The 12,920-nt window shown below is 36.8% G+C and overlaps 1 protein-coding gene across 2 annotated transcripts in view; it reads right to left on the reverse strand.

The window, feature by feature from the left end:
- Window positions 1–12,920, reverse strand: part of ddr2l (discoidin domain receptor family, member 2, like) — a 99,381-nt gene that overhangs the window by 31,655 nt on the left and 54,806 nt on the right. For both annotated transcript variants that reach the window (XR_012406711.1, XM_073951970.1), the window contains exons 8-10: window positions 12,657–12,903; window positions 10,338–10,430; window positions 8,084–8,232 (exon numbers count right to left, since the gene is read on the reverse strand). Coding sequence is in view for 1 of the 2 variants with exons in the window: in XM_073951970.1 (XP_073808071.1) it covers window positions 8,084–8,232; window positions 10,338–10,430; window positions 12,657–12,903 (489 nt within the window). In the remaining variant the exon portion in view is untranslated. The remainder of the gene's footprint in view (window positions 1–8,083; window positions 8,233–10,337; window positions 10,431–12,656; window positions 12,904–12,920) is intronic.

Below are 12,920 nucleotides of genomic sequence, written 5' to 3' on the forward strand. Positions count from 1 at the left end.
CATCACATTCAACATTTAATCACTCACTCACTTAGATAGAGATGGGTTTAAAGGAAAATTATCATATAAATATAATCTGGTAAAAGCTGGTATCTCTGGGTATTTACAATGTCCCCTGCAACAGAAAAAACCTCTCTCATTTGGGACTGAGGTTTCTGGGACAAGAGAGATATGACTTGGCCCAGGTTGACAGCAGTGGGTAACGTTGTGCATTGTCTTTCCCCCACTTGAGAGGACAAACCATGAGTGAGATAGAGGTCTCATGTCTGCATCAATCTGAACAGTGTGCTGTGTTTCTGCAGTCCCCATGACTGATTATTAGTCGTATTCCCCAACTTGCAGGCATGTGCACACACAGGGCTCAACCTGTGCAGTGCACATGCCCTTTTTAGTCTTGGATAGAAAGTTCCTTTCCAAAATGATCAAAAGTGCCCCCGCGACGCGACACACCCTCCGTCCCCGCTTTACAGTACGCGCGCGACAACAAAGCTGATAAGAACTCGCGCGACAACACCGCTATTCAGTACGCGCGCGACAACACAGCTGATAAGAACTCGCGCGACAACACCACTATTCAGTACGCGCGCGACAACACAGCTGATAAGAACTCGCGCGACAACACCACTATTCAGTACGCGCGCGGCGACAACACCCAGCTCTTTTTCATCCCCGCTTCTAGCAGCACACTCCATTTCCGCATTACTGGATCTGTAGCGACAAAAGACCGCAAGGGATGATGGTCAAGCATGGGCTGATGGGAATTGTAGTTTTCGCTACCTCCCGTTTCCTTCATTCGCCTGAGCAAATTTTCTTAGAAGACCTACAGTTTAACCGAGTCATGCGACTTCGGTAATATCGAAAAAAATTAATATTGCGGTATGACGGTATTTACAATACCGTTACATCCTTAATATATATATATATATATATATATATATATATATATATATATATATATATATATATATAAAATAAATTACAGGAAAAGGAAAAATCAAAAGGCATTATTTCAGTTATTCAACTTAATCCCAAATATCAATATAATATTTCCATAGTAGACACGCTTTTTGCTGTGAACTGCTAGTGGGGACCTGATCTTAACGGACTTCCTGCGATGAAAATGGTTTTTGTCTGTCCTCTTAAGCCAGCTTACATATTTCTCCATATATTACTGCAATTATTTATTGCCCATACTTCCAGTGAAACCAGTGAAAATATATTGTACAGTGAAAGAAAAATATTTACAATGATTAAATGATGAATTACCTGGGGGAGAGGAAGTAGTTAGATGTGCTTAAATCAAAGAAATAAATATAACAAAACTCAGTAACTGTTTTCAACAAACTAAACTAAATATGAAAAGAAAAGCATGAAAAGAAACATCTTCAACGTACCAAACGTCTTAACTAAACTTCTCTAACTAAAAACAAAACAGCACATCCTCCTGAACCTAATGAACTAATACAAAATTAGACAAGAGCATTGAACAAGCAAAACACATTTTCTCAGACTAGCCCTCGCATGACAGACTGTCCTCTTACTGATCCACAGAAAGAGTAAGAGCGAGAAGTAGTGAGAGAAGGTAAGAGATAGAGAGAGATCGCCATTGCAGTTTGGACTCGGATTTTTAAACGCTACGCTAACCAGCAACCGGTGGCGCAAACCCAGCGTCAACAGCCAACGTCATCAGTACGAAATGCGGATCCTCCAATGCCGTTCATATATATATACAGTGTTGAGGAGTAACTAGTTACATGTAACGCCATTACGTAATTTAATTACAATAATTCATTACAGTTACTGAGAAAAATTTGTAACTAAATTACAGTTACTAATGAAAATGTTAAAAATTACAAATGGGGTTAAATCTAAATATGTTGAACAATAATAATCTGTTGCTTTGCCTGTTTTTGATATGCACGATGCCTTCTGCTAGGGCCATTTATTAAAGCGGTGCTATTCAGTAGCAAAGCTATTTTAATAGTGAAGTAGCGGAGTAGCGTCCACACAAGTGGCACCAACATTCAAGAAGCTGTGAGGCCGGTGTCTATCTGATGAAAGTAAATCTATATGAAGGCGAGAACGCTGATTTCTTCTTCTTCCAGTTTTACGGTTGTCGACAACAAGCGTTTTTGCGTGGTACTGCCACTTCTCGCTCTGGTCAGTGACGTCGCCAACCAATCATTGTTAGTTGAAAATATTAGAAACTTAAAAGTAATCAGATGTAATCGGTTACTTTACTTTTATAAAGTAATTGAAAAGGTACACTACTTATTACATTTTAAATAGAGTAATTTGTATGTAATCTATTACATTTCCAAAGTAATCTCCCCAACACTATATATACATACTATGGGTAGTAGTAACATTACTAGCCCTTCAGCATTTTCACTAGTCTCAATATTGTTTTAAGGAAAATATATTTTATATGAATAATTTTTACTTTGACATGCTAAGATTACTTGATTTAGATTTTGTTATGTCCACATGCTTTATTCATGTCACTTATTGTGTGTTGTGTATAAGGTTACTGAATTAACATGAGCAAATGTGTTGTGGTTTCATAGTGCCGTATTACAATTAGTTTTTATTTCACAGGACTTTTTTTTTTTTTTTTTCATCAGAGCTCAAAATTAAGGATTTACGAAATTTATCTCTCCAAACATAAATAAATAATTATTTCTTAGGCCCAAAATTGAAATGTGTTAAAACAAGCAAAATATAGCTGTACCCTACACTTTTTATTTAACAAACATTTCTTTAAAAATAAATAAATTGACATTTAAAAAAATAATTGTTGTGTATCTAAACTATGCACAGTAATCAGATCACCAGTTAACTACGCATAAATGGGGAGTTAATCTCACATTAAAGCAATGTTATTGCAAAAAAAACTATAATTAAACCATATTAACAAAAATAACTAAGCAAAAGACAGCAGGTGATAAACATACCGTGTGATAATTAAAGGAGGATCACATGCACACAGTTAACGTGAATTAATAATCTGTTCAAAAAAATGGTCAAAATAAAAGCAATCGGTGCTGCTTACTAAAAAGACAAATCTGGAGCTCTTGAAAGCAGAAAGACTGTGGCTGCATGAGCATAACTTTTTGTCTGGTCTATTTGAAGGAGAACTGATCACATTAATTGCGTTTCTAGGCGAGGTTGCTTCACGCAAGGAAACGGGAGCGCGCATGCGTTTTAAACAGTCATGCGCCTATGATCATCCTCTCATTCGATATTCCCCTGCTTTCTTTTTTCTCATGCGAACACAATTATTTTTGTCAGTCGTGCTGCTTCTCGATTGTAAGATCGCATTTGGACGCAAACTGGGTCATCCTTATTGTCAAAGTGGCTAGTGGCAGTGGCTGTCTAACCCACCAGAGCTGAAATCTACCCGCATTGGCGGTTGTTAATGTCAAGCCCTGTACATATATATATATATATATATATATATATATATATATATATATATATATATATATATATATATATATATATATATATATATATATATATGAACAGGGCATTTGTGTGTTTGTGTGTGTATGTGTGTGTGTGTGTGTGTGTGTGTGTATATATGAACAAAAAATACTTATGAAAATTGCATTTTATTCAGACACAAGATATATATTGTATAAGATTATATAAGATATTATAATATATTATTATTAAATATAAGATATTATACATACATATATATATATATATATATATATATATATATATATATATATGTATATATATTAGGGATGTAACGGTATTGTAAATACCGTCATACCGCAATATTAATTTTTTTCGATATTGCCGAAGTCGCATAACTCGGTAAAACTATAGGTCTTCTGAGAAAATTTGCTCAGGCGAATGAAGCGAACGGGAGGTAGCGAAAACTACAATTCCCATCAGCCCATGCTTGACCATCATCCCTTGCGGTCTGTTGTCGCTACAGATCCAGTAATGCGGAAATGGAGTGTGCTGCTAGAAGCGGGGATGAAAAAAAACTGGAAAACTCTAAAGCGAGTGTTGTCGCCGCGCGCGTACTGAATAGCGGTGTTGTCGCGCGAGTTCTTATCAGCTGTGTTGTCGCGCGCGTACTGAATAGCGGTGTTGTCGCGCGAGTTCTTATCAGCTGTGTTGTCGCGCGCGTACTGAATAGCGGTGTTGTCGCGCGAGTTCTTATCAGCTGTGTTGTCGCGCGCGTACTGAATAGTGGTGTTGTCGCGCGAGTTCTTATCAGCTGTGTTGTCGCGCGAGTACTGAATATCGGTGTTGTCGCGCGAGTTCTTATCAGCTGTGTTGTCGCGCGCGTACTGAATAGCGGTGTTGTCAGCACACTGTTCAGATTGATGCAGACATGAGACCTCTATCTCACTCATGGTTTGTCCTCTCAAGTGGGGGAAAGACAATGCACAACGTTACCCACTGCTGTCAACCTGGGCCAAGTCATATCTCTCTTGTCCCAGAAACCTCAGTCCCAAATGAGAGAGGTTTTTTCTGTTGTAGGGGACATTGTAAATACCCAGAGATACCAGCTTTTACCAGATTATAGTTATATGATAATTTTCCTTTAAACCCATCTCTATCTAAGTGAGTGAGTGATTAAATGTTGAATGTGATGAGTTTTCAACAATACTAAATTGAAACTTAATTTTTTTACATGGTTTAATATTTTTTTGTTATTAAAATTGAAGTTCCTGTTTCAAAGCTTACAGATAGATGGCTAATTTGTATGTCATTGACACTTTTGGCACTTTTTTGGAGTATTTTCATAAGTTTTGTTTTTTCCTGTAAATGATTCAATAAATACCGTACCGTGACATTCATACCGAGGTATTACCGAACCATGAAATTCTGATACCGTTACATCCCTAATATATATATATATATATAGCCCTCCTGTGAATTATTTTTTAGGTTTCCTAAATGATGTTTAACAAAGCAAGGAATTTTTCACAGTATTTCCTATAATAATTCCAACACAAAAAAACTAACTTGTTTGACTAATTTGACAGTTAATACAGTAAAGTTGGTATGACATGTACATGTTTAGCAGACACCTTTATCTAAAGTTACAAATAAGAATAAAAGAAGCACTTCAGTAAGAAATAACACAATTATTTAAATGCTAGTACAAGTCCTATTTTTTCCTCTGAGCACACAGAATATGCATACAGATAGGCCAGTCAAGATATCTATTTTTTGTACAGTATTTTGCAATTAACAATATTATTCTCATTTTAAGACTAGTTCATTCATTATATAATGCCAGAATGACAATATAATATCATCACAATGCAATAAGAACCGATAATATTTTATTCTTAAGAATATTTCATTTAATTATAGTCGTTTTATCAATTTAATAATCAGGCATTGGAATCAGAATGTAAAAGCGCATATCCTAAATAAATAATAATAAATGTTAACAAAAAGTAAAAGGTAAAAACAGAGGCTGCAATATCTGCTACCAGATCTGTTTTCAGCTGTCAGACACCAACATGAAAATATACTACAGTAATTTATAGTAAATAATACAGTGTTTTTTAACCATACAGACACTGACACCTCCAATAAAGATAGAGGTGTTGCACAATCAGCTGACATGTTGCTAGAACTGATTTTTATGTATGGGCGATACTAATGCATCACTAAAAATGACTGAGGTCATGTCCATGTGTTGTGGGATAAGTCCATATATTGATTGTTGTGACAGGCCTACATACAGAGCAGGTTTGTCGAGCCCACTCACCTGTACAGAGCACACTCAGAATTGCACAATGTTTTCCAGGAAGTATGGGGTGTTTATAAGCAGGTGTCTTGTGCGTATGGAAAGGACAACTGTGTGTATGAGCCAAAAAAATAATCAAATAAACATACAAAATAACTAAGGTTGCTAAAATGGTGCCTTTTAAAGTGAAAGTGAAGCAGTCAGTCAAGTTTACATTACTTTGTGAATTGATTTCCACTTTAAATGAAAAAATATATATAACAAACTTATTTAATGTAACCATTTTAATGAAAATAGCATGTCTGACGTCACAGGGTTGGTTCTGTTCCCTCAGCTGAACAGATAAGGTGAAAGAAATGGACGAAACACACTTAACCCAATGTGTGGCATAGATGTGCCCTTTGCTGCTTTTAATTTCCCATAATGCTATGCATTCCGTTTCTGAAAGTTGAGCTGCATAATGGCTCAACGTGGGGTCCCAAAGCTCCACTTGGGTCTTATTTTGTGTGTAAATAAATATTGATTTTTGATCAGAGATTTTTATTGTTTATTTATGTAACCAGAAAAGACTCTCTGAGATCATATAATAATATAATGTAACTGGTCAAAAAAAATGGGCATCACGGTGGCGCAATGGGTAGCACAATCGACTCACAGCAAGAAGGTCGCTGGTTTGAGCCTCGGCTGGGTCAGTTGGCATTTCTGTGTGGAGTTTGCATGTTCTCACAGTGTTTGCGTGGGTTTCCTCCATGTGCTTCGGTTTCCCCCACAGTCCAAACACGGGCGCTATAGGTGAATTGGGTAAACTAAACTGTCTGTAGTGTATGAGTGTGAGATGTAGATTAGATTAGATATAGATGTTTCCCAGTGTTGGGTTGTGGCTGGAAGGGCATCCGCTGGATAAAACATATGCTGGATAATTAATTCGAAAATGAATGAATGAATGAATGAACTGGTCAAAATGAGCAGCAAGAGTTTCTTATCGATGGCCTTTTTAGTGAGAAGGTAGTGTTGTAGCAAGCAAATATTCCTTTGTTCATCACCAAAACTCTAATCTCCGGTTCATTTTACATGTTTAAATCATTTTGCTGTCTCAGAAGTAGGGGTGTAACTGATCATGGTTGATCCGTAAATTCATTTAGATCCCACAGTTCAGAACACATGTGACCCGCGGGTTAATAACATCTTTTTTTACTTGAAGTTTAATCCAAAATTCGTTATAAAAGCAAAGAGATCGCCTCTGGCGTAATTCAAATCACATGTATAATACATGTAATACATGTAAAATATAATGATGACAGAAGTAGTTGTGGTGGGTTATTTGGGATGTGGTGGGATATTAAAGGTGTTTTCTGTCACTACTTGTTTAGCCTGCATTAATGCATTCAGTGTAAGCTGCATGATTATTCATTAAGATTGGAATCTTTAACATCCACGTAACATCAATTATAAACGAAGGTGATCTGCATATGTTTATTAATCCTTCGAATCGCTGCATTCAAATCTGTGTTTGAAAAACGCAAAAATCAAGAACGAGTTTCAGTCGAATTACCTTCATATGCTTTTAACTTGACGTTCAGAAAATGACAGTTGTAGGCAGCAATTACATTATTTAACCAGTGGGTGGCGACAATCAGCCATCAAAGATATGCCACTGGATAATTCTTCAGAATATACATAAACATATAAACATAAATATGGGTTGTACAAATTATAATTTTAGATTTCTACATTTAGCGTCATCAGCAACAGTAGTAGTAACAGTGAATTTTTCACAGAACTGAATATTTTATGATTTATTTTTATTCAGCTGATTATTTCTTCATTTTAATTGTAATAAAATTACAGGTTCTAAGTTCTGTTGGTTAAAACCAAAAGTGTCTTGCAGTTCTGTTTTTTGTAATAAATGGAAAGCAAATTACATTTGTCTCCTCCCCTTTTGGCTGATCTGAAAAATGGTCTGATCCGTGACAAAAAAATCATAACGTGATTGGAATCATGAGATTTGGGATCTGTTACACCACTACTTAAAAGTCTATATGAAATCATATTTTTAGGTGTTTTTGTGCACAGATGCTGCTACCAAGGTCACTGCCTTGACAAGGCAACAGCCTAAGCTTTCGGACAAAGCCAACCCAAAATGTAAAATTTTGGGGTAAACAAAGCAACATGGTTAATACACAAACTGCACATAAACTTTTAATAAAACTTAAAAAAAAAGTGTTTTCTTTGGTTGAATTGGACCAAACTTTCATCCACGTCTTTCAAAATATTGAATCACAAAGAACACTAAGCTGACAAACACTGCTTTTCTGCTATACAAACATTTCCTGACTCAACATGCTCACACACCTTCTCCAGGACTTTGCACACATACTGGCACCACAGAATGAGGAAGATGATCACCACCAGCAGCAGAATAATAGTCACCAGACAGCCAATCAGAATGGAAGTATTGCCCTCTTCTGGAGAGCCCGTCTTTGTTGGCGTCGTCCAGTCCTCTGTCAAACACACACAGTTAAATTTTAGCTGAAGCGTGTGGAACGACAGCTAGTACAGTAATGCATTCAAGTCGACAGGAAATGGCGTTCACAGCCCATTTTACTTCCATAATGTAACACATTTCCTCCGTTTGTATTCATCACAAAATGACTATTTGGCTTTGGCTTAAGAAACATTTAGCTATTTAGCCTCAAGAAAGTCTAGATACTGATCTACTGTACTCCTTTTTACTTCTTCTGAGACCAAATTTCTAAACCCACGTCCTCCGAAAGCCTTTAATTATAAATATTAGTATGATATCTACACTATTTGTAGAAAACTTAGTACAGTTTATATTGCTACTGTCATTGTAGTACCACAGCAACTACAGAATTATCATAACTGATCAAATAAAGTAGTTTATTATAGTTTGGTTGAAAACACTATAGTAGTATTTAGTACACATAACTTCCAGTATTTTTTCATGTGGGAGATCAGATCTTCAGGAAGTTTTGACTCTTACTGATTACTTATGGGTTTAAGTGAATATTAACTTTTCAAACATGAACTATTACAAAACATTTAACCCACATTCACCCAGCCCTTCAGACATAGAGTTAACAAGCTAATTCCTGCAAGCAACATCTGTAACATGCTAGTTTATGCTAGCAAAATGCTAAAATGTGCTATAAACCCCTGCTGAAAAATCCATCTTAATCCAGCCTAGGCTGGTCGGCTGGTTTTAGCTGGTTGACCAGCCTGGTTTTAGAGGGGTTTTGACCATTTCCAGGCTGATTTCCAGCCATTTCCAGCCAGGTCTTAGCTGGTCAGGCTGGAATATGACCAGCTAAATCCAGCTAAAACCAGCTTAACCATCCTGGTTTAAGCTGGACATAGTTGGTTTTGGCTGGACTCCTAGCCTGGCTAGGCAGGTCAAGCTGGTTTTAGCTGGTCATCTCCCAGCCTGACTAGCTAAGACCAGGCTGTAAATGGCTGAAAACTAGCCTGGAAATGGCCAAAACCCCTCTAAAACCAGGCTGATCGACCAGCTAAAACCAGCCAACCAGCCTAGGCTGGTTTAAGCTGGATTTTTTTGTAGGTACCCATTTCAACAATAACTAATACAAAACATTTAACTTATTTTAATGCAGTAGAAACCCTTCAGATCTTCATTTAGCATTAACAAGCTAATTCCTGCAAGCAACATCTATAAATGCTAATTTATGCTAGCAAATTGCTAAAATGTGCTATAAACATGTTTCAGCAATAACTATTACAAAGTATTTAACTTGCATTCACACCGTTGAAGCCCTTTAGACCTTCAGATAGCATTAACAAGCTAATTCCTGCAAGCAACATCTAAATGCTAATTCATACTAGCAAAATGCTCAAATGTGCAATAAACATGTTTCAGCATTAACTATTACAAACATATTTAACTCACATTCACCTAGTTAAATCTCTTCAGACTTTAACAAGCTAATTTCTGTTAGCAACATCTATAAAAGGCTAATGTGTTTATTATCATGTGCACTCATAACTAACGTCAATTAGCATGTTTTAACCTTTGTTAGCATGAATTGGCATTATGTTTATGTTTTAAACAGGTATTAGATTGTTAATGATATCTGAAGGTCTAAAAGGTTTGAATTAACAAGCAAATTCCTGCAAGGAACATCTATAAAATGCTAATTTATACTACCAAAATGCATAAAAGTACTATAAACATGTTTCAACCCTAACAATTACAAACTTTTTAGCCCACATTCCCTCAGTTGAAGCCCTTCAGATCTTCAGGTAGCATTAACAAGCTAATTCCTTCAAGAAAGATCTACAAAATGCTAATTTAAACTAGCAAAATGCTGAAATGTGCTGTAAACATGTGTCAACATTAACTATTACAAAACATATAACCTACATTGATGCAGTTGAAGCCCTTCAGATAGCATTAACAAGCTAATTCCTGCAAGCAACATCTATAAAATGCTAATTCATGCTAGCAAAATGCATAAATGTACAAACAAGTGAAACATGAACTATTACATGGCATATGCTAGCAATGCATTCAGATTACTGTATTACTGTAATCAGCAAAAAGCTGTTTTCCACACAGTAATGTTTATACCTGTTTTTTGTGTAGTTTCTGGTATTTCGCTGTTAGCTTCATATGAAGGAGGCGTCAAAACTGGAGGTTTCTTAGTAGGAAGCACAATAGTTACTGGAAAACAAAACACCAGAAATCACTAAATCTCAAATTACACCTTAACACTAAGCATCTTATTATTACTCAAAATGTGAGCGAGTAATTGGACTAATATAAGGATATGCATATCCAAGTGTGTGTAGGTATTGTGTGTCCACTGTCATATTGGACAGATATAAACAAAACAAGTTTCTTTTTTTTTTTTCTGACGTTAAAATCCCAGTGATTTTGAGGCCCACCACAACCCTACATAGGATTGGATTTTTTCCTGCTCACCAAATTAAGTGACAGGCGCCAAGAAACTGGGATTAAACCATATGTTACTCTCTGTGATCATTTGCATACTAATAATTTATTTTCTAAGTTTAAAACGTTTTACAACAGTGCTTATTTGTATTAAAGACAGTCAAATACCTGTAATTCTTAACCACTATAATCACCACAACCGCATGGTGTCAGTAAACGCTAATGTGTGTGTGTGTATTGCAAACAGCATTTGTGTGTGACTCATTGTTTCAGAAAGGCTTGAATAAACTCCCCCACAAATACATGAAATAAACGTACTTAGTATTTTTGACTCGTGACCTTATTTCAGGTTCATCCGTATCTGTCTGTCTGTCACTGACTGCTGTTTATCTGACGTAACGAGTGAGAAGCAGATGGACGTCGAAGCGGTGGGCGGTGAGAAGGATTTTAAGCCATAGGCTACAAAAACAGCTACACTTTATTCAGACTAGAAAAGTTAGGCCCGATAGGGCCCGAGCCTGACAAAATTTGGCCCATGCCCGACAAGTACATTTTGATTGACAGCTTTTTAAAAGCCCAAACCGATTTACAGCCCGACATTATTCAAATGTGCACATGCACACAGCTCTTTTGCCTTTTTTCAAGAAAGAGTCGTTTATACAGTATGTGTTTTGACATTATTTATTCATAACAAATGTAGGCTATAGGCTACTTGGAACAAAGAAATAAAATAAGTCCTCTGTAACATCATAACATCTCAGCACACTAAATAGGCCTAGGTAGCCTACATACCCCTAGCCTTTAAATTGGCCAACAGACAAATAAAAATAAGTCTTTCTTAACAAATTAAATAAAAACAAATGATAAATTATGATGGGTATTTGACAATAACGAAATTAATATAAAGGCTCTGCAGGATTTGTTTCGCCACTTCTCTTCATAATCTGGCATTAACGTGACAGTGAAGCTGGATATTAAAAAGACTAATGCCCATATTATCTTGTATACTCTGTCTACATTACGCTTTTAGGGTTTAATTAACATTTAGTTATAATTTAAAATCCCTTTACTCGCCAAGTTTAGACTCTGTGTTTTTGTGGAGGAACATTATTGAATCCACTGTAGATGGCTTTAGCACAGTCCTGCACTCACTGAGCGGCACTGAACACCCTTTCATTGCTGCTGCTATTGGCCAGGATGCACACTGTTCTGGCTAAATTAGCAAGTTTTGGGTTGGAATGTTTGTTCATCTTCCATCAGCCGAGAACATCCATTTCATTTTCCATGACAGAAGGTTCAGTGTAGTGAGTGACCTCGTCATCTTCCCTGTCAGCTTGCTGTGCTGTTTAGCGTTCTACCGTATCACGCAGTTTATGAGCGACCGCTGAAATTCCTTGGCAGCTAGAATGACCGTTCTTTCTGAAGTGGCGGCTGGCCTGACCACAGTCAAAATTAGCTCTTTTTGACTTCTCCGTCATCATTTGTTTTAGCTTTGCAGGGATGGGTTTGGATGTCGTAACAAATTATTTAATTACTTTCTCGCACTAATCGAAATGCATCACATGACTGTTTATTTACCGCGCAAGCCCAAGCCCGGCCCTGTCTAAAATGATAGAAATTAAGCCTGAACCCGTCAGGTTCCGTCAGGTTCGGGCAAAGATCTTCAGCTTTAATTCAGACACTAAAATGTGCAGATTCTACATTATATAATAAATAATCTGGGTATTTTGAGCTGAAACGTTACACACACACTCTGAAGACACCAAAGTCTTATCTTACATCTTGTAAAAGAGGTAAAATAGTTGCCCTTTAAAAAATTTGAAATGATAATAGTTTTTTTTTTTAACCTTAAACAACATTGAAAGTAGAAATTAAGAAATTTGGAATGATAAAATGGAAAGCATACACGGTGCACAGCATTTCACACTTCTGGCAGTTATTTAATGAGGAAACACACTGAATATCAGAGAGAGATGGGCAGTTTCTATTTCCTACCAGACTGAAAGGAGATCTCGCTGAACATCATCCAGGTGTCCGCGAAGTAGAAGCGGCAGCGCAGAGCTGTGGCCGATCTGTGCTTTAACGGGATGGTCACGTAACGAGCGCTCGGATTCCTGTCATCTATAACTGTGTGAAACTCCACCGGTTCAGACTCCCATTCAGAAATGAGGTGCAGCTTGAATACGCAGGACACAGACGAGAAGATCTTCACACCCATAGAGAACATGTTATTGCTGTGAACCTGGTAAACAGAGAAAA

The sequence above is a fragment of the Danio rerio genome, chromosome 5 (assembly GCF_049306965.1).
Source record: "Danio rerio strain Tuebingen ecotype United States chromosome 5, GRCz12tu, whole genome shotgun sequence".
NCBI lineage: Eukaryota > Metazoa > Chordata > Actinopteri > Cypriniformes > Danionidae > Danio > Danio rerio.